Source organism: Nicotiana attenuata, chromosome 5, assembly GCF_001879085.1.
Source record: "Nicotiana attenuata strain UT chromosome 5, NIATTr2, whole genome shotgun sequence".
NCBI lineage: Eukaryota > Viridiplantae > Streptophyta > Magnoliopsida > Solanales > Solanaceae > Nicotiana > Nicotiana attenuata.
In genome coordinates this window covers 42,849,999-42,872,781 of record NC_031993.1, presented here as the reverse complement: position 1 = coordinate 42,872,781, position 22,783 = coordinate 42,849,999, and the positions used below count along the sequence as shown (strand labels likewise).

The 22,783-nt window shown below is 37.4% G+C and overlaps 1 protein-coding gene across 2 annotated transcripts; it reads right to left on the bottom strand.

Moving 5' to 3' along the window:
* LOC109225717 lies at window positions 12,101–20,710 on the bottom strand. Of its 2 annotated transcripts, XM_019390481.1 has the most exons (8): window positions 20,493–20,710; window positions 17,701–18,015; window positions 17,558–17,608; window positions 15,496–15,547; window positions 14,925–14,983; window positions 14,236–14,278; window positions 13,355–13,400; window positions 12,101–12,476 (listed from the first exon to the last, which is right to left on the bottom strand). In XM_019390481.1, exons 2-8 carry the CDS (start codon window positions 17,803–17,805, stop codon window positions 12,383–12,385), a joined length of 450 nt encoding a protein of 149 aa, XP_019246026.1. In that variant the 5' UTR covers window positions 17,806–18,015; window positions 20,493–20,710; the 3' UTR covers window positions 12,101–12,382. The 2 variants fall into 2 exon arrangements, with proteins under 2 accessions (XP_019246026.1, XP_019246027.1); XM_019390482.1 differs by lacking the exon at window positions 14,236–14,278 and having other exon boundaries at window positions 20,493–20,709.

The window sequence follows — 22,783 nt, the reverse complement described above, 5'->3', positions numbered from 1 at the left end:
ATTTTAATGAAGCACCCGACTAAATCACTTCCAAAGCCTGAACAAGAGTGAATAAGGCCAACTATAGCACACATTTATCAATTCCTTTGCTCAAATTACCACTTATGTGCTTTTCCCTTAGCTGAAATAACTCACCAATATGCCGATAATCCGAAACTCACAAGTAGATAACCATGAAACCCAATCGTAGGCGGTGGGACTCTACCAATTAGCCTGAAGCCACTATTACACAACTTTGGAACCCACCAAGATTCTTTCTTCATTGTTGACATGATCTTGTACAACCAACCCGCCAAATTCCTCGAAACCTTCCTGTTAACCATTCAATGAACACTTTGAATCATTAGCTGCGTTTACATATTCTACCTCTCACCGGATAGCCAGTAGAATTCTTCGTAGAAGCTTCGTCGACCACGCGGGCGCTGACTTGCTCACAGGAGATAACCCGCTTGTGAAAATTACATGCCGACATTTTCCAACGTCGTTGCACTGGGTACACTTACTGCGAAATCAGTAACCCATCCAAAGTCATGTTGTACCCTTCTTCATATCAAGAACCTCCTTTCTGTTGCACCCAATTTCGCGCCGTATGACAGCCAATATTTCAAATCAAGCCCGTAGACCCAATCACTGACCAACGTGAATCCCAATTCACTCTAAACTCCTCCCAAGGCGTGTAGTCATCCTACCACAGAACCCGTGTGCTACTCTGTCACTCTCCCACTTTGGTCAAACTCACTCCTTTAAGCAATTACTCAACTCCTGTCTCCCATACTCGGCCTTCCAGGTTGTTAATCACCACAAGACACTTCCCGCATGTCCATCCCCATCCTTCGCTGCTTAGCCATTGCCTTAAATCAAAATATATCTCTATAGCACTTGAACCAATAGATCGCTACTCCGCCAACCCAAATCTGAACATTCATGGTCCGGTTGTCTTTCCTCCGCCGGAAATAAAACAGTGAATCTCTGAATCACGAATTGAGTAAACCTCCGTCCAAGTCAACCACTGCTCTGACACATAGACAAGCATCCTACCATTAAATAAATAATGTGCGGTAACAACCCATGAGCATCATAGTAACCTATGCATAGCCTGAAAGCTCTCAGAAGTACAACTACTGAAATAAATGACGGAATATCCTTCCACACACCGACGACAATAGTCCAATCAACTATGCAGGGGGAAACATCCCGCACCGCATCTGTAGTACCATTATAATTCCTCAAATTGCCAATTTATAATAAGCGATTCGCGTTGCATAAGATTGAGTAGGAAAGAAACAAAGGCATAAGCCTCAAAGGAATCAAACCGCACGATGAGGAATCAAGAAGGGAAGTGCTCCTAACAGTCCTGTAGCCTCTCGAAGATAAGTACAGACCTCTCTGTACCGATCCGCAAGACTCTACTAGACTTGCTCATGACTCGTGAGACCCACGTGAACCTAGTGCTCTGATACCATGTTGTCACGACCCAAATTCCACTAAGGGTCGTGATGGCGCCGGACATCACTGTCAGGCAAGCCAACACCAAGAAGTTAATTAAATTCCCATTTTAGTATTTATTGAAATCATTTTTTTATACATTAAACAATAAATAATGAAGTTCACTAAAATAAGATGATGTCTTTAACAGACTAAATATTGAATAATCCCATAATCATCCCAGAACCCGGGATCACAAGTGCATGAGCTATTTCTAGGAAAACAAATGAAGTACAATAATAACTGTCTGGAATACAGATTTGGACAGAAGGTAAATACTATACACTAAAAGAGACTATGCTGGCTGCGGGTCGCCTCGAGAGATGCAGCTCACCTAAGTCTCTTTATCATCCATGCTGCTACGCCATTAGACCGCTAGAGGTATGTGTGCTGTGAAACAAAAATGCACAGCAAGTGTAGCATGAGTACAAAAACAGCATGTACTCAGTAAGTATCCCGTCTAATCTCGAAGGAGTAGAGACGAGAGGTCGACTTCGACACTTACTAGTAGTCCAATAATAATGTATCCATAATATAGTAAGACGAGGATTTTCATAAAAATGGTTGTAACTCAATAGTATGAGGCAAGTAAACAATTTTTTTCGTCTATAGGAAATTCCCAAATTCATTTTTATCATCTTTTTATACATTTATCTCAGGCCAGGGAGAACAAATAACAACATCAATGAATTATAAGGCAAGCGATACAAGCATGCGCAATTCATGCCGAGGTCGCACGGCCCGATCCAAAAAAATTTAAATTGTGCACTGCCAGAGAGTCGAATGGCGCGAACCATAGATGCATCTATTTAATCTACTGAGGCGTTCAGCCCGTTCCATAATAAATAAACACATTCAAGCAGTCAACTAAGGATTCATCTGGGAGCAATTATTCAGGAAAAGGCAAGTTTCTCTATTAAAAGTCAAGAAATGATGTCTATCCTTTTAGAAATTTATTCATACATTCAATATATGTTTAAGCATTTTTAAATTGACAACAAGGTTGTAAATATCACAAGTAAAGCATGTTTTTGGGCCCTAGACTACGCGGACTTAAGCATAATAGTAGCTACACACAGACTCTCGTCACCTCGTGCGTACGTAGCCCCCACAAATAGGAGCACATAACCAATTAACTCACTTATGGGGACAATTCCCTCTTACAAGGTCAGAAAGGAGACTCATCTCGCTCCGAAGTTCCAGATCCGGCTTCCAAGCCCTTCTGACGACTCAAACTGATGTCCAACGCTCCAACACTAGTCAATAATTGTGCAAACCCATAAGTATATACTCAAACACTCATAACAATTCAATTTATATCAATTACCAACTCCGCTCGAAAAGTTGACAAAATCGCCCTCGAACCCACGTGCCCGGATTTTGAAATTTTTTGAAGATGAAGTCTACCATAACCTCATGAACTCAAATATATAATTTACTCCCAATTTGGTGCCCAAATCGTGGTCAAAATCCAAGAATACCAAATTTCTAGGTTTTCTTCAAAACCTCAATTTTCACTAATTTCCCATGATTTTCCATGATAAAATCTAGATATAATCCAAGTAATTAACTTGCAATAGGTGGGAATCATTTACCTTGACATGGATTATGAAAATGGAGCTCCAAAATCGCTCCTAGGTCGGCTTCCATGGAGAAAATGAAATGAAATAAGCCAAACCCATTTCTTTACACTTATACATTGCCCAGACGACTCTTCTTCGCGTTCGCAGGACCCCTGTCGCATTCGCGAAGAAGAAAATTCCCAAAATCCATTTTTCAAACTCTTCTCAGGCAGCCTCTAGTATAATGGCAATAGCGTTTCGTACAAAACTCCAAATGACAAACGGCTTAATTTTTTGAAACCTAGACACCATGATCTACAACTTTCATATTTTGGTCATCTCCTAATTACTTATAGATTTTGAGATATAAGCTGTCAAAGTCAGCCCTGTGCAACACAAATTTCTTCTTCATCTTTCCGGACAGCCTGTAGTGTACCATCCATATCTTTTTGTACACAAATCCAAATGCTTAATAGTTTACCTTTATCAAAACTAGACACAAAGGGCTACAGCTTTCATTTTTGAATCATCTCCAAATTCCTTGTAGATCGCGAGATATGAGCCTTCAAAGTAAGACCTGCGCAACATAAATTCTTCTTCTTCGCGAACGCGAAACTCTCTTCGCGAACGCGAAAAACAAAATCCCAGAAGCCAAATGATCCAAGAGTACCCTCGCGGACAAGAAGAACAACACCAGTCACCAGCATCAGCCATTGCAAAACAGCCCGAAATGATCCGAAACACACCCCAGGCCCCCGGGGCCCCGTCCAAACATACCAACAAGTCCCATAACATAACATGGACCTTCTAGAGGCCTCAAATCACATCAAACAATGCAAAAACCATGAATCGCACTCCAATCCAAGCTTAATGAACTTTAGAATTTCAAACTTCTATATTCAATGTTGAAACCTATCAAATCACGTCCGATTGACCTCAAATTTTGCACACAAGTCATATTCGCCATTACGGACCTACTCTCACTTCCAGAATCAAAATCTGACCCCGATATCAAAAAGTCCACTTCCGGTCAAACTTCTCAAAAACCTTCAAATTTCTAACTTCAGCCAAATGACTCCAAAATGACCTACAGACCTCCGAATCCACTTCTGATCGCGCTCCCAACATAATCACCATACGAAGATATTTCCAGACTCGGAATCCCAAACGGACATCAATAACACTGAAATGCACTTCAACCCAAACTTATGAAATTCTTTCAAAAATGCCAACTTCTACAATAGGTGCCGGAACGTTCCCGGGTCTTCCTGTTAGATCATATTTTAATGATGCAATTAATATGCATGTGCAGGAGTTCAAAGAAGTAAAAAGGAACTGTTGAAACAGCTATGTCGAACAAGGAAGGAAATTATTCAGAAGGGAAGCTGCCTGAAATACTTACGATGTACAAGGAAAGAAACAGTACTACATCAGCAAATCAGGATTAGCTCCATGATTCTGGGAAATCAAATCTGCCATAATGGAATAAAGATTCAACGCAATCTGTGATTGACGAGTCAGATCAAATCACTGAAGAACAATTAAAGCTAGAAGATCCGGACAGCGGTCAAGATTGGAAGGTCCAACAATCAAGGAAGAATCCTGTCAAACCCGTTATCTGCCAAAGGAAAAGATCTGAAGAGAAGCAACGGATAGTTCTTTATTCTTGGAAAGAATCAACTCTTTCCAAGGATCAAAAACCCTTGGGTTGACAAGCCTTCACCATTTATCCTTGTATAAATTCGCAGTGTAACTCCATCCTTAGTATACTTTGATCAAACCAAAATAACTCTCTTCATTCTACTGCAAACAAGCATAGTAGCCTATATAGATCTATTGTGTAACAAGTCAGGGATAGAAAGAGGGCATACAACTGGTGAGGCATTGTATCAAACGAGTGCTAGAGAAACTGAGCGACATACATCAAATCTGTACTCGAAAGAAAACTTATTCACTTGAAGAGAAATCCCTTGCAATCCAAGGGGACTGGATTAGGATTCACATTGAATCTGAACCAGTATAAAAATTCCTGGTGTCTTTAATTTTTGCATTTGCTTTCTGCTTATTACCTCGAATTACTATATCTGCAAGATTGCCATATTTAGTCGACTACTTAAGTTTTAAGTCAACTTATTAACGACTAACTTTAATTATCTACAATTCACCCCCCCCCCCCCTTCTTGTACTTTCACTTTCGAGACCCGATCTGGACATACGCCCAAGTCCGAAATCATCATACGAACCTGTTGGAACCTTCGAATCCCGATTCCGAGGTTGTTTACTCAAAAATCCAATCTTAGTTAATTCTTCCAACTTAAAGCTTTCGAAATGGGAATTCTCTTTCCAATTCAACTCCGAACTTCTCGGAATTCAATTCCAACCATGCGTACAAGTCATAATACCCGAAGTGAAGCTGCTCATGGCCTTAAACTGCTGAACGATGCGCTAGAGCTCAAACGACCGGTCGGGTCATTACAGATCGTGACATGGAGATGGAAGAGATGAGAAGGACAATAGAACCGTTACAGAGGCAACTCCAACTCTATGAAAGGCAAGAACGGCATAGAAGGCCCAAGGAAGAAGATGAAGGGGACTCTGATATTAACCCCTTTCATGTGGCTGATGGAGATGACTCTAGTGAAAATTTGGATCCTCCTAGGAGACAACGAGATGATGACTCTGATCCCCAAGGAGAAGGAGGAACCATACTCGGGAGAAAAGGGATGATGTGAAGGTTGATGTTCCTGATTTTCATGGAAAAGCACAAGGGGATGCGTTTATGGAGTGGTTATTGACCGTAGAACGAATCTTTGAGTTCAAGGATTATTCTCAGGAAAAAATGTTAAGATCGCTTGCATCAAGTTTAAGGGATATGCTTCACTTTGGTGGGAAAATTTGAAGCGAGAAAGAGAAAGAGAAGGTCGTGGTAAAATTCAAACTTGGGAGAAGATGATTCCAATCATGAAGAAAACCATCCAATTGAGGAAGTTAATGAGGAAGATGAGGATGCCTATGTAGAACCTGATGAAGGTGATATGCTTGTTATTCAGAGGATCTTACATGCTGAACATGAAGATGAAGAATCATCGCAACAAGAGGCCCTTTTCCACACGAGGTGTACATCACATGGCAAGGTATGTTTAGTGATTATCGATGGTGGAAGTTGCACTAATGCCGCTTCGGAAGAGATTGTGACTAAATTGGGTTTGGAGACTGAGGTACACCCCAAAACTTACAAATTCGGGTGGCTGCCATATGGTGGAGGCATGAACGTCACTAAAAGATGATTGGTCTCTTTTTCTATTGGTAAGATCTATAAAGACCAAATTTGGTGTGATGTATGGATGCTTGCCATTTACTACTTGGAAGACCATGGCAATATGATAAGCGTGCTTTTTATGATGGATACCGTAACACCTATTCATTCATAATTGATGGACGTAAGATCGTTTTGACGCCATTGCACCCTAAAGAACTTTCAAAGAAGGCAAAGACCGTGTTTGATACGCTAATGACCATATCACAAATTATTGGGCACATCAATAAAGGAAAGCCATTGTACATAGCAGTAGCCAAGGAAGACTCACAAGATAAGGAGCATGAGTTAGATACACGAGCCAAGAAGTTACTTGCTAAGTTTGATGATGTGATCTCTAAAGATGTTCCATTAGAACTTCCACCTATGCGCGATATTCAACATCAAATTGAACTTATACCAGAGCATCGTTTCCAAACAAAGCCGCTTAAAGGATGAATCCTACACAACAAGATGAACTTCAAAGGCAAATCGAAGAATTATTTGAGAGGGGTTTAATAAGGGAGAGCCTCAGTCCCTGCGTCGTACCTGCTTTGCTTGTTCCTAAGAAAAATTGCACTTGGAGGATGTGTGTTGACAGTCGAGCAATCAACAAGATCACTATCAAATATCGCTTCCCAATCCCAAGGTTAGATGATCTATTTGACCAATTACATGGTTCTAAGATCTTTTCAAAGATTGATTTGAAGAGTGGGTACCACATATACGTATGAGAGAAGGTGATGAATGGAAAACTGCCTTCAAGACTAGCCAAGGCTTGTATGAATGGTTGGTAATGCCTTTTGGTTTGTCAAATGCTCCTAGCACATTTATGAGGCTTATGACTCATGTGTTTAGACCATTCATTGGGATGTTTGTTGTTGTCTACTTTGACGGTATCCTAATCTATAGCAAAGATTAAGCTGAAACATGGAATGCATTTGGAGAAGGTTTTTGAAACCTTAAGGAGAGAGAAACTATATGCACAACTCAAGAAGTGCATTTTTTATACTAACAGTGTTTGCTTTCTTGGTTACATAGTAACTAGTGCTGGTATTCAAGTTAACCCAAGCAAGATCGAGGAATCATAAGTTGGTCGATTCCTAGGTCAATTTCGGATATAAGGAGCTTTCATGGAATGGTGTCCTTCTATCGACGATTTATCAAAATTTGTAGCACTTTGGTTACCCCTATAACTGAGTGTTTGAAAGGAGGCATGTTCAAGTGGAATGAAGAAGCTCAAAAAAGTTTTGAATTGATAAAAAAGAAGATGACACAAGCTCCTATCCTTCAGTTACCTAACTTTGATGTTTTATTTAAAGTAGAATGTGATGCTTCAGGTGTTGGTGTTGGAGGAGTTCTTAGCCAGGAAGGTAAACCCGTGGCTTATTTTAGCGAGAAGCTAAGTGGATCTAAATTGAAGTACTCCACCTATGAAAAAGAGTTCTATGCTATTGTTCGCGTGTTGCAACATTGGAGTCATTATTTATTACCAAGAGATTTTGTGCTATATTCTGATCATGAGGCACTAAAGTATCTTAGTCACCAACAAAAGTTCAATGCAAGGCATGCAAAATGGGTAGAGTTTCTTCAGAATTTTCAGTTCGTAATCAAGCACAAAGCTGGAAACCTCAATCAAGTGGATGATGCTCTTAGTAGAAGACCGTGCTTGCTTTCTATGATGCAAACTAATGTATTTGGATTCGACCATATCAAGCAGCTTTATGAAGCTGATCCAGACTTTGGAGATGTTTGGAAGAGATGCTTGGAGCGTCCACAAAGAATGTTTGTAATCCGAGATGGGTTTCTTTACTACGGAAAGTAGCTTTGCATACCACAAAGCTCTTTAAGGGAGTCCGTTGTGAGGGAAGCACATGAGGGCGGATTAGCTGGTCATTTTGGCCATTCTAAAACATTGAAGATGATTCAAGAAAACTTTTACTGGCCCAAATTGAACAAAGATGTGTTGAGGCTGATTGAGCGTTGTGAAACATGTAGAAAAGCAAAAATGCATGGGAGTAATAAGGGATTATATGGGCCTTTGCCAATTCCTACAACACCGTGGGAACATATTAGCATGGACTTTGTGCTTGGATTGCCAAGGACTCAAGGAGGTAAGGACATTATCTTCGTTGTTATTGACAGATTCTCTAAGATGGCACAATTTATCCCATGTAACAAGACAAGTTATGCAACTCATGTGGCTGTTTTGTTCTTTAACAATATTATCAAGTTACACGACATTCTAAGAAGCATTGTTTCTGATCGCGACACTAAGTTTCTCAGTCATTTTTGGCGTACTTTATTGGCTAAGCTTGGTACGGAGTTGAAGTATAGCTCATCTTATCACCCTCAAACAGATCGACAAACAGAGGTAGTCAATCAAAGTTTAGGGGCATTGCTAAGAAGTTTTATCAAGAAGAACATAAGAGAGTGGGAATCCTTGATACCACATGCTGAGTTTGCTTTCAACAAGTCCGTGAATCGAACAACTGGAAAAAGTCCCTTTGAAGTGGTTTATGATAAGAATCCTCTTGGTCCATTAGACTTGTCTCCTCTTCTTAAAACCCATTATTTTAGTGTAGATGCTGATGGGAGGGTTAAGCAATTAAAAAAGTTGCATGAGAAAGTAGTACAAGAGATTGAGAGACAAACAAAGGCATATAAGAAACAAGTTGATAAGAAGAGAAAACAACAGTTCTTTAATGTGGGAGACTTAGTTTAGGTATACCTTAGGAAAGAAAGATTTCCTAACCAAAAGTATCCAAAGTTGCAACCAAGAGTCGATGGTACATTTCGAGCTGTTCAAAAGTTAGGTGACAATGCTTATAGATTAGATATACCGGACGGTTATGGGGTTTCACCAATATTTAGTGTTGCTAACCTTGCGCCATTTATAGAGTCTTTAGACTCGAGGACGAGTCATTTTCAACGAGGGGAGAATGATGCAAATCAAGGAGCTATATTAGCTTTTTGTTATTTAGCTTGCCAAAAACAAGTTTTTATATGCCCACGAATAGGTGTGTGGACGTGTCTTCAAGTTCAAAAGGCTCGAGATTGATTTCAAGAAGCCAAGACCCTTTCCTTCTTAAAATAGGATTTAGTTTATTCCTTTTAGAATAAGGATTTTCCTTTTAGTAGGATTCTAGTTTCTTTTCCTTATAGAATAGGGATTTTAATTTCCTTGTCTAGTTATTTTATTTCTTTATTAGAATAGGAATTGTAGTCATCAAAGAAGAGACTCTAGGCCTATATAAAGGATTCTCTTGCCTTGTAGAATGCAATTCACGTTTTTGAGCTTTACCCTAATTTGCAATAGAGTTTTTTTCTCTATTTTGTCTTCTTTATCCTTGTTTTTGGTTCCAGACAGGGCGGTGATAGTCTTTATCTTGTTTTCAATTGCATATGGTGTTTCTTTATCACGTTAATTGATCCCAAGTGGTGACTTTAGGAATCTTTTAGTTCTTGATCATTCAAGAACACGTTTCTTGATCTAAATTCATTTTTTTATATCATAGGATCATAACTTTCCTTGTACCGGTACATCATCATATTTACTTGTTTTGAACGAGTAAATAGTCTTTTCTTATAATTCAGATCGACACCTTTCATCTCGTTTTTTAATCATCAGATTCTGAGTCCTAAAGCTTGAGATACGTTGTTTCTCAAAACCAGCCCACAAACCACGTTTTCGTTTCAAGATCTTGATCCTGGTCGGTTGGTTTTTTGTTAACTCGAAGAATCACATCACCCCTCAACAAATATCTCACTTAATAGTCGGCTAAACAATGAAATACACTTGTAAGGATGGAAGAAAATTGAAATAGAACAACAATTGACCTACAATTTTTAGGGTTTTACGGTGGGATCGTATAGAAGACAGGGAGATGGGTTAATAATGGGGTTTGATTTAGGGTAAAAATGAAGTGAGTAAATCTGTTTTAAGGCAAATACAGCTTATCTGGACTACTTAGACACATGGAGGATTTTTATTAGCTAAATATTACACATCAGTCGCGCTTACATACACGCTCCTAAATTTTAAGACCGGATATTAGGTCTGTGTTTAATTGGCACACATGGAAGGATGTTCGAGTGCCTGATAGGAAAGCGCCAAACTTTACGTGTCCGTGCGAAAATCGGTGCCAAGTTACGGTGCCTGTCTATGTATTTGGCTTTTTTTTTGTTTTTCACCCGGTGTCCGTTACCCGCATTGGAGCCCGAGTATATTCAGATTCGCGCCGCGTAAGACCCCATTCAGGGGAAAGCACTCCCTACCGAAGATTATTCCATACCCAGGGCTCGAACCCGAGATCTTTGATTAAGGGAAGAGCAACCTCATCCGATGCCAATGAAGCAAAAATTGCTTCTCACATGCTCATTTAAGCTTTAGCTTACGTTCCATCTACTCCATAACAGTCAATCTTACTACGTGACCCTTTCTTAAGGGGTAAAAGTTCTACTGCTGTGCTTTCTTATTTTGCTCTCTTGGAATGTATCCACTTAAAAAATAGCTATCAACAACTTTTCTTCCAATCCATTGATTGAGGGGGGGAATTTACCTTCATACTTTTCATCCCAACTGCATTTCAACATGCACTTCTTCACGCTCAACAAAAGTAAATTTAATAAGATAAATTGAATATAAAAAGAGCAGGTTGTTGGAGAAAGGTTGTTGCTCCTTTTTGCATCCTAGTATCCTCTTTTTTTTTTTTTCCCATCCGGTGTCCGATACCCGCATTGGGGTCCGACTAAATCCGGATTCGCGCCGGAAAGTCCCACATTGGGGGTAAAGCACTCCCTAACAAAGGCGACTCCACACCCAGGGGCTCGAACCCGACACCTCTGGTTAAGGATAAAGGAGTACTTCTCTGCCACAACCTTGTTGGTCGTCCTAGTAATCCTCCCAAGTCCCAACAATAGTAGAAGCAAGCAAATTGTAGTAATAGCACAGGCACAGCAGTATCCTAACAATATTAGTAGAAGCAAGCAAAATGTAGTATAGCACAGAAGTCATAACATTCAATATTTCAGTTGTCGAGGAAACAAGAAAAAATGGAATCCATTGTCAATGATTCATAAAATTTTGTAACTTTCACCCAAGAAAGTCGGGAGAAATTTAAAAATAACCAGATTTATAACTGGTTGTTCAAAAATAGCCCAATTTCAAAAGTAATCGAAATTTAACCACTTCTTATGTAAAGATAAATCTGAGCGAAAACACTGTTCAAAACCAGGAAAATACTCCAGTATATTACGCTGGAGTTCCAGCATAAGTATACTTGAACTCCAGCATATTATACTGGAGTTCCAGGATAGTATGTTGGAACTCCAGCATAATATGATGGAGTTCCAGCATAAGTACACTAGAACTCCAGCATAATATACTGGAGTTCCAGCAAGTATATTGGTCCAGTATAATATACTGGAGTTTGGAGCACCAGTGCTCCAGTCTCCAGTATATTATACTGGAGCCAGCAAAGTATATCGGTCCAGCATAATATGCTGGAGTCCATACACAAGTGCACCGAACTCCAGTATATTATGCTGGACCGGTCTCTATTGCAGCAAAATAGTGGCTATTTTTCATTGACTTGGTAAACGCTAGCTATTTTTGATTGACCGGTCCGAAAACTGGCTATACCGTGCTATTTTTACAAGAAAGTCACAAGCAGGCCGTGAAACTAATCACAACAAAAAAAATGTCTTTTCCTGAAATTAATCGGACTCACAACTGAAATGCAGTTGAATGGAGCTGGACGTTTAAAGAGCAAATTTGCTGCTTCTGTAAAATCAAGGTTGGAATTTACAAAATAAACAACTCATTACATGGACAAGTTGCACATTCTCTCAAAAGGAAAAAAAATCACCAGAACAAAGCAGAAATCTTAATGTAGCCAAAAGCTGGTAAAACAAACAGGAGAGAGAGGACTACAGCCAACTAAGATGATCTGCAGAATGCACAGGATCAGATAGTAAAAACATCTCCTCTTAGTGTTTAGGCTACAGAGTTGAAGAAGTTCTAGATTTTCTCATCTTTTCATCTTGTGAAACAGTAGGTGGTAACGAGGAAGATGAAATCGCGGCATGGTAAGACGAAGATGCTAGCTGAGCAAATGCTGGAACAGCACCGCCTGTAAGGTTTCAACCATGGAAAAGCATGTCAAATGGAACAAATTAAGGGAATAGAGAGGTTTCCAAACTAACAGTCTAGATAAAACAATAGGTAACAAAAACATGTTTTGTTCCAACGGAGGGAACCTCTTGGATCTCCCTCCTATCAAAGAAACCAACACAAAGAAGTACAAGCAGGCAGAAAATGAAAGTGGATCCAAGGTTTTCTTTGTCAAAATTCAAAATTCCATTATCATCTCATCCTAGTCCAACCAATATGATATGAATAAGGTTCAAATCGGCAAAGGATTCCATGAGACAGATCTAGCTGATGATTGCCATAATTCAAAGTTTACGGGAGCAAAGGAAGAAAAAAAGATCATTTTTGCTCCTCCTTGGCATATCCTCTTCAACCTTTTTTTGATAAGGATATCCTCTTCAACCTTTCTAAGAACAACTCACTGATTCCAAAAAATAAATACTACTCCCTCCGTTTCAATTTAGACAACACAATAATATGTTCAGCTTAGGTTCATCTGATATTCTGATTAATAGAATATTTAGAGTCACTGTAACGAAAGCTTTTCTACTTTATTGGTGCTTTCAGGTTTACATAAGAGAATTAACCATCTTACCAATCTGCCAACACTAAAGCCTACAATTTTCTTCATGTTCTTAGCTTGATGTACTCATGATGAAAAATATAACTTGCTCTCATTTTATGTCGATCCGAAGGCAACGAAAGCCCTAAATTGTCCTCCATCAATGCTAATAAGTACTCTCTTCTAATTATTCAAATATAATTAACGTATTAAAGTGAATAGGCTATTGCACAGAAGGCTTTTAAAATCTGTAATAGAATAGACAATCTTAAAGGTTTGAAAAAATAAGTTCAAACCTGCTAGCCCTGCACATGCAGATGAGAAAACTATCACAGGAGGGGCCTGCGTAAACAAAAAGAAAAAGTAAAAATATAGCAGGTAAACCACCAATATAAAAGTGAGAGAGTCAGACAGCTAAAGAATAGGAACGAGTGAATCAATTCCTTTTTGTCTGATAAGGGAGTAAATCTATTATGGTTTTACTTTACATGTTCTATACTTTTGTCATGTACGTAAATATGCTTTACTATTGTGTGAAACACTTATGACTTAAGGTTGTGTTGATCATAGAATTCAGAAAATTGGCACATTATGAGGGTGTTTAGATCAGTGTTTTTGAGAGCGCGAAGCGCAAAAAAGCGACAGGGGCTCGCCTCGCTTCAAAAGCGAAGCGCACCCTTCATTGAAGTGAAGCGCAATTGTGAAAATACATATAATATATATAATAATTAATTTACAAACTGAAATACACATTAAAAAAATCAAATAAACTAATATATATATATATATACACACACACACACACACACACACACATATATAAAATTAATCAAATAAACTGAAAATATAACATATATAAAACAATTAATTTTTTAAACTGAAATACACATTAAAAAATCAAATAAACTGAAAGATATAACACATATATTTAATAAGTAATTTTATAAACTAAAATACATATTAAAATTAAGAAGAATAAAAGGGAGGGAAAAAAGAAAACCAACGCCTGCCCTAGCTGTGCAGACGCTGGAGGAGAAAAAGTGAAAAAGAGAAGAGAAGAAGAAGAAGGAAGAAGGAAGGACAAAGAAAGAAATAAAGAGCAGAATCTGGAAGGGAACAAGAAGAAGAAAGAAAGAAGAAAGAAAAAAATGAGAAGAAGAAAGGAGAAGAAACTTACCTGGGAACCCTAGTTTTGTCGATGAAGAAGAGAGAAGAGGTCTCTGTTTTGTCAAGCAATTACAGAAGCGAGGTTAGGGGTCTGTTTTGTATAATTTACAAACAGACCCAATCTTTTTTTAAAAAAAAAAAAGGGCCCAGCTGCGATTTTTTAAAAGAAGCGATCGCTTCACTCGCTTCGTCGCCTCGTCGCCTTGTCGCTTTTTTCACTGAAGAGTGCGCTTCACACGATCGCATTGCCTCAAGCAGTAAAAAGCGATACCCTGTCGCTTCGCGCTTAAAGCGACGAAGCGATCGCTTTTCCAAACACTGGTTTAGATGGGCTTATTTTAAATGCTTATTGGCTTTTAAGCACCTTTTTAGTTTGTGTGGTGTTTGGCAATGATAAAAAGTGCTTAAAAGCACTTACTTTTAGGCATAAAAAGTACAAAAATAAGCCAAAAGCCAAAAGTTGGGTATTACCAACTTATGGTTTTTGGCTTTTAGCTTAAAAGCTACTTTTTATAAGCCAATCCAAACACCCTCTATCTCTCCTAGACTAAAGTCTAAAGTCTAGTGCTTTAAAATTTTGCCGTAGCAATGAATGCAAGCATCTATAAGCTTTCGGAGACATTATTAGAAGTTTCTTCCAGGTCTCCTTAAACATTCACATATTACAGCATAAGGAAGTAGGGAAAAAGAATAACTTACACCAACAAGGAAATGCAACCACATAGGTCCTTTAATCCACCTTCTAACGATCGGCATCACTGCAAGTAGAAGAATGAGATATAAACAGGACTTGTCGGTTAAGATTAGCATGATCGTCATACAAGCAACATTGTCATCTCACTATGGATTCCAGATGCATATAACACGAGTATAGTACTTAGAAAAAAGTTAGCCCTCTCAGATGAACATATCAGTATCTTTTACTCATTTATTTCCACAAAGAATTCAGATTCAAAACGAATGATAGTATGCCGGACAAATACCCAGATGGGTGGTGCTATTTCATGTTACAGCATGGTTTGGTTGTCACATGAAGCAGAGCATACAACAACAACAACTAAGTCTTAGTACCAAGCTAATCAGAGAGACGGAGACAGCTATATGAATCCCCAGTATCCATTTGCTCCATGTAGAGAAAATTAAAATCAACAAAGAGCATTTAACCTCAGGAAAAAAAGTATATAAGTGACACGGAAAACCGATTAACAAGAAGAATCGCAAATGTTAACCAAATACAGAAAGTAAGGATGGTCAAAACACAGGTTCATACCATGGTTGAACCCATAGAATGCACTTGTAGTCCCACCAACCGCAGAACCAATCTGAACCATTAAGTAAGTAGTTAAGTAGCGGGGAAAGAGCGATGAATTAGGACAAGCAGATTCAAAGACAAAAACAGGCAATTTATGCAATACATTTTCTATTGGCAATTTCACAAAACTTTTAAACGGGGATTTCAGATTTACATTTAACACACTTCTAAAAGTACAGGTACTACTATTCAACATAACTCTCATATGCTGCAACATTAAAGAATTAAATTTATTTATAAAATCAACTTAAATACCAATATTTCTAGGGTAAATTTCATAAATGGTCATATAACTATGATTCTTTTCCACCAAAGTCATATAAATATGTTTTAGCACACAAAAATCATGAAACTTTTACTAACTCACACAAAAATCATAGTGACCGGAAAACACAACTTTCTGATAGTATTTTCTAATTCCATATTTTTTCCGTCTAATAAATAATAATTCAATTAAAATAAAAATAACCCAAGTCGACCTCACATCACTTGACTCAATACCCATATATGTAAATTAAAATAATACCAAAAGTCAATCCTCCGAAACACGATACATCTATCTTTTATTTTCTTTTCAAGATTTTCATTCAAATTGATAGCACTATTGTTTCAAGAGCTCTCTAATTGTCCATTCCCTTTTTTTTCTAGGTCAGAATGTCACGCATTTCAAACTAAGTTATTTTTGGGGGAAGGCCTCACTTGTAGTATTATTCTACTTTATGTATAAGGGTATTGGATCGGGACGGGTCAGTCCCCCGTCCCGATTCAATACAATTGACCAGTCGATCGAAATTAATTGCATTCGCTAGCCAAAAATTGGATAGAATCTGAATATTTATCTATATAATACACATATATGCAAAAATATATATTTTTATTATTATATCTCTCTCTCTCTCTCTCTCTCTATATATATATATATATATATATATATATATATATATCCTATTTTAATTGGGTTATTTTTATTAAACTGACAATAAAAAAATAAGAAATGTGGAATAAGAAATACTACCGAAAAGTTGTGTTTTAGGGTCAATATGATTTTTGTGTGAGTTAGTGAATGTTTTATGATTTTTGTGTGAGAAAACATAGTTATAGGACTTCAGTAAAAAGAAATCATAATTATATGACCTTTTGTGAAATTTACCGAATATTTCTGCTATAAAACCAACTTTAAGTATTCTTCGTATTTTCTTTTCACTGCTACCAGAGCCAGCTCCAACGTTAGAAGTAGTAAGCCTTGTGCCTTAGGCCCCCAAATTTGATGGTGGCCATTTTTAAAAAAATAATAGGTTCATGGTTATTTAAAGAATAATATTTAGTACTTTTAATATAAAAGTAGAGTTTTTAATATAAAAAGGAAAAAAAACTTTTTAGATTTATAAATAAAGTAATAATTTGACTTACTTAAAAAAGGGTAGATGAGTAATTTTTCCAATGTTTCAATTTTCCACTTTTTACTCTATTTTCCTTAATTTGTCCAAGTCAATCTTTATTTTTCCCAATCTCTTCATATTTCAGAAACCCCTACACATTTTCTATCATTCTCTTTGATATTTTTATTCACTTTCTTTCTACACGATTTCACTACTCCACCTTCTTTCTCCAAGATTTCATTAGTTCAAGTGTTCAACAATACTTTCAAGCTTCCAATAGTTCTATACTTTTATTGCTCTATAAAATCTTATCTAAGATCAACAATATCTCAAGAACTATTAAATGAGTTGGCTATATTATCAATTGAAAAGGAATTATAAGAGAAAATCGATTATACAAAAGATTACTAACAACTTTGTATCTCAGAAAGTTAGAAGAACATACTTCAAATAAAAACATATTTTATAACTTTCTTTTAAAAATTTAGGCCTCATATTAAACTTAAGCTTTAGGCCCTGCATAAGCTTGAGCCACCCTGACTGCTACTAACACAATCAATATGCATGTGCAATTTAACTTGTCTACTCATGGGTATAAAAGTAGTATTAACATAATAATTAATTGAAAATCTGAATCGAACCATAGAAAAGCTATCACGGATTAGAGGGGGAACCGTCCACTGGCTTGTCTCCTGCAAAAATGGAATGAGAGAAACACTCTCATACATATATACATATAATACAGAACTAAACGAAAAAGGAATAGAGAAAGGGTTGTTTTTACCATCTCCTTAGAAAGAGGACCCGCACAGTGCGGGCATCTCATATTACTACTACTACTACCGCTATTATCTTTGTCTCTTCTCTGGTTTGGTTCTTTCATCATCATCACCAATTCATCAACTCTACAGAATCTCTGCTTTATGCAGTTGGGGCACTGGAGCAACAGGAGTCACCAAATCCTTGCGTTTTGGAAAAGAAGATCACCTAGCTCTTTTTTCCCCCAAATTCTCTGGATTCTATGGACTCGTTTAATTTCAAGTATGGGCCTCGGTCCAGTTAAGACCATGAATTTATCTTACCATCTTGCTTCACAACCCTGTAAAGCAACATACATTAAGTTGCTCCATAATATATAGCCAACGATAGAACGAATGAACAGCCATATCATTTGCTACTACTTCTATCAAGTTCAGAAATCCAAAGACTACTCGATCCCACAATCTAGTTAACTGAGCAACTTCAATACTATAGATAACTTCATTTGTTGAAATGACATAATTGGCCGAATACATTAAATAAACCTGAAGGAATTCAACAAGGCAGAGCTTCTGTAACCAGTAAAAATATTCAGAAGAGCAATTGTATTGCTGCAATCCATTAGTATATTTCCACATGAGATTCGAACACTCCAAGTAACTTAGATTTCATTAGATAACCTTGTGTACATTGTAACTTGTATCATGTCATCCTGTAGTGGCTACACTGCATATTCTTTATTTAACCAACGTATTTTCAAAGTGCAGGTAGGTTGTCACACCTGCAACATTGAAATGAGACAAAGACTTTGTCACACCTCACAGTCTCACACCTCCTTTTTATGGGGAAAATGAATTTTTCCACTTTAAGTGACATTATTATTGAAATGAGATTATTTATTTAACTTTTAGAGTCGCCACTTGGAATTATTTATTACGGCATTCCAAATCACCATTTATTTTAAATCCCAATTCAAGGAAAATTGATTTTGTTTAAGTCTGCGAAACACAGAAGACCGGGTAAGGAATTATGTTAACCCGGGAGAAGGTGCAACGCATTCCCGGATTCCGTGGTTTTAGCACGGTCGCTTTACAATTACACTCGGCTTAATTATCTGATTATACATGTTTTAGAACCTATGTGCTTTTTACCTTTACCGCTTTTAATTATATAATTTAAACAATTATGAAATTTACCGGAAAAAAAAACAATTATGAAATTTATTTAAAACAAATCACGATGTTGCACACTTGTTTTTGTACACATTGCAAATCACATCACGTGAGACGTACACATGATTTACAACATGTTCATTATTATTATTATTATTATTATTATTATTATTATTATTATTATTATTATTATTATTATTGTTATTATTATTTGAAGTTGGTTGGTCAAGTCGCATAAATGCGCACTTGAATTTGGATTTACGTATCATATTTATGCCACGGAATCGTACCCACAACCATGATAATTAAATTATTGTTGAAGCGCGCCTAAAAGCAACTAACGTGTTTATGAACACTATATCTTATAAATTCGAGATATTTATTTTTATGTCTATTTCATCCCCTTTTTTTTGGCGACGAGTCTTGAATTAATTCGCGACTCGTCTCACTCGCTTACAATTGTTCTTTCCACTCTTTTCTTTCATTTATGCAATAAGCTTTGGCTATACCGCGGTCTACATCACTCGCTAACAATTACTCTATATCTACTTACAAAATTAATCAAGTAGGCCCAAAGTTGCATTCAAGCCCAATTCTTCTTAAATCTGATCAACCCCAAACCAATCCAAACATAACCAAGCAGCTCCTAAAATCCAATTAGCTAAACAAACTTACTGCCATACTATCGAAACAAGTTAATACATCACTCTAACAATTGCATCAAGCACACGACTAAACTCAAAGAAGCAAAAGATTAATATGAACTTATCCAAAACATTTCAATGAAGCACATAAAGGAAGTACGTATCTTCAAGGAACTGATAACTGAATTAAGACAATGAACAAAGACAAAATAACACCTAGGCGATGGTGTTTCATGGCTGATTTTTGCTGCGTTTGGGTCTTTTTTTTAAGCCGAGTTTTGGTGAGTTTCAAGACTATTTTGGGGTTTGTTTGGGGTGTTTTGTGGGGCTGTTTTAAGGTGAGTTTACAGCTGGTTTGTGTGGGATTAAGGTGGAGGAATAAAGCTGTAAAATGGGACAATTTTCGTGCTCCTCGAGCAGCTACTGCTGCTGCGTTTTTGCTGCTGGAAATTGGTGGTTTTGGTTGACGTTTTCAGCATTTTTTGGGGGCTGCTTGGTGTGAGTTTATGGACTTTTTCGAGCTGCTTTTAGGGGGATTTCGTGGCTGGAAACTGGTGAGAAGCTGCTCCAAGCACGCATGATTTTTCACTCCTCAAATAGAATCTCAATTTACCAGAAAAGGAACACCGGACTATTCAAGGCAAATCAGAACTCTGTGCAAATTACTTCATACGTTCAAGACATAAAATCAAGATCGAACAACCAAACCTCGAGATTTTTGCACATAACATTAACTACACCCCAAACTAACAACACTTAATGCTCACAGATTGCTCACACGAGAAGCAGCATCGTTTTCCATACTTGTTTTTGTCATTATCACTTAGATCCACAGCATGTTCCAGGTATCAGTTAAATCAAACACTTCAATCAAGGTTATAACATTGCACTTATGCTAAAACTAAATTTCAAGAGATTCAAACAATTGAAGCACATGAATCAGAATTACATCCAAAATTTCATTACGAATCAGAGATGAGATACATGATTGAGATATGTACCTGGTCGCTTAGGAATCAACCTAAAATTGCCAAATAAAAGCTAGAAAGGAGGAAAAGTTGGAGTTCAGCTGCAGTTTATTTGCAAAACAGCTTCAATTACCAGTTGAAATCAACTTGAAAACCCAGGGAAGTGTGAATAAAATCTTCAATGCTCGATTTCGCTTATTTTTTTGCGTTTTTTCAGAACTTTTGTTTTTGTGGGGATTTGAGGGGAGTTGGGGTCGTTTTACTGAGTGGGGACGACGCCGTTTAGAAATTCTACGGCGTCGTTTGGGTGATCCTTGGGCTGGGGCGTAGGTAATATTTGAAATCTTAATTGAGCACATAGCAACTAATGCATTTTTTTTAATGATTTTTATGTATTTTAATAATGCAATTAAAGTCTAAAAATGCAATGAATGCAAGATAAAATATTTTTGATAATTTTTTACTATTAGATTTTTATACACTGCCGGTGTAAAAAAAGTTTACACCATTAGTCCAATTTAACCAGTCATATTAGGTTACTACTCTATTTTTCAGGTTACCATATTAGCTTGCTATTAAAACTTACTTTCAATCTTTTTGAATAGTTAAAGAAAAGTAAGGGTCATATTGTTCCTCATTTTCTTCCAATATTAAAGGGGTTGAAGAGAAGCTGACATGAAAGAATTATCAAACGGATAGTCACCCCAAAACCTTAATTCTATGCTTTTATTAGAAATTCACATACAGTCAAACCTTTCTATAACAGTGTCATTTGTTCCGAATATTTCTTGCCTTTTATAGTGAATTATTGTTATATAGGGATATTGTTATACAGAGGTCTGACTGTAATTATTAGGTGAATAAATAGTGGAGCAGAAAAGAAATAAATAATTAGAATTTGTAAGGTACAAATTGGAAGAAGGAAAGATCGAGTGCAGCTATAGAGACATTCGATCTTCACCCATTTCATGATCTTCTTCTTTAGAGCTTGTTGTGAATCTCTAAAGAAGGATCATTATATTGACCATGAAAGTTTTTTATATATATAAATTTCTTCGGTGAATTTTTTTTTTTAAAAAAAAAGAACAAATTACCGTCAAAATCGACAACAATAGTTGAATAGCCCCATTCACCAACCTCGACGGCAGCAGAGAGAGAGAGAGAGAGAGAGAGAGAGAGAGAGAGAGAGAGAGAGAGAGAGAGAGAGCGCCCGCAGGGTGAGATGAATAACTGAAGACCGTGCTGGCACTTAGCATGTTGACCAAAAGGGATGTACACGAGAACAACTTTAAGCCTCTTAGAGGGCAAATTTCCGGAAATAACCCCGAAGCAGGGATGGGAATTTCCAAAGCCCGAAGCAGGACGACGAAGAGCACCTTAACTCCCCCTTCTAAATAAGTAGAATTTAAGGAAAACAGCAAAAAACATCGAGAAACATACATATTCAAATGATAGGAGAGGTAACAAGGACAACAACAAAACCCAGTAAAATCTCAAAAGTAGGGTCTGGGAAGGGCAGTGCTTACACAGATCTTATCTCTACCTTATGAAGGTGTAGAGGCTGTGTCCAATACACCAAATTCAAATGATAGGAGGGGTCAAATGATTATCTATATTGATAGTGAATGATATTCATGAGCCAGATACAACATAAATATATGAACCAAGAAGTGGAATGAAGATGAAAGTACAAGCCAAACTATAAGCAAAATGTGTGGCGTACCATGCACCAACCAATATAACCAAGTTAAACTGGAAACAAAGTCCTCCGCACAACGATCGCAAGCTTTAAAATATTACAACCAAGTCGAAAATTATAATGATTTTGCCCTCTTCTCCCTCAAAGTTAGAACGGCAAGTTCAATACCACGAAGAAACTTAAAGCACTCATCGAGTGATTTCACAACTTTTTTGCTGTCTTCTTTTCAAATTTTGGCATATGCATGCACGCCCAATGCATTCAAGAAACTTCACGTCTTTTTTACTTTTTGTTCACTCTTGTTTGGAGCGGGTTTCTGATGAATCGCCATCTTGAGTTTTCCCTAACTGCTTTACGCTAGCTTTGGCCTCTGCCAGGAATTTAGGATCAGGTTCATGTTTATCTGAGGGTTCTCTCATTGCCAAGCATATGTAAAATGCAATAACCACATTGACCGATATGACGGCAACAAATCCACTCATTAATGTCATAGAATGGGGAGACATATCAGTTACACCTGTTCCAGAAGGACAATGGTTAGTATAGAATCATAATCCCATAAATAACTGATTGCATTCACAGGTCCAACATCGATGGTAGAAGTCCACTGTAAAAGCCATCTAGA

What these genes read in the sequence shown, in the direction of transcription:
- LOC109225717 (XM_019390481.1), bottom strand. Translation starts at nt 17,805, where the DNA reads ATGATGATGAAAGAACCAAACCAGAGAAGAGACAAAGATAATAGCGGT. An exon ending in ATTCTATGGGTTCAACCATG is followed by an intron (nt 14,984 to 15,495) that starts GTATGAACCTGT and finishes TTCTACTTGCAG; the next exon opens with TGATGCCGATCGTTAGAAGG. An exon ending in GGTTGCATTTCCTTGTTGGT is followed by an intron (nt 14,279 to 14,924) that starts GTAAGTTATTCT and finishes TTGACAAAACAG; the next exon opens with AGACCTCTTCTCTCTTCTTC.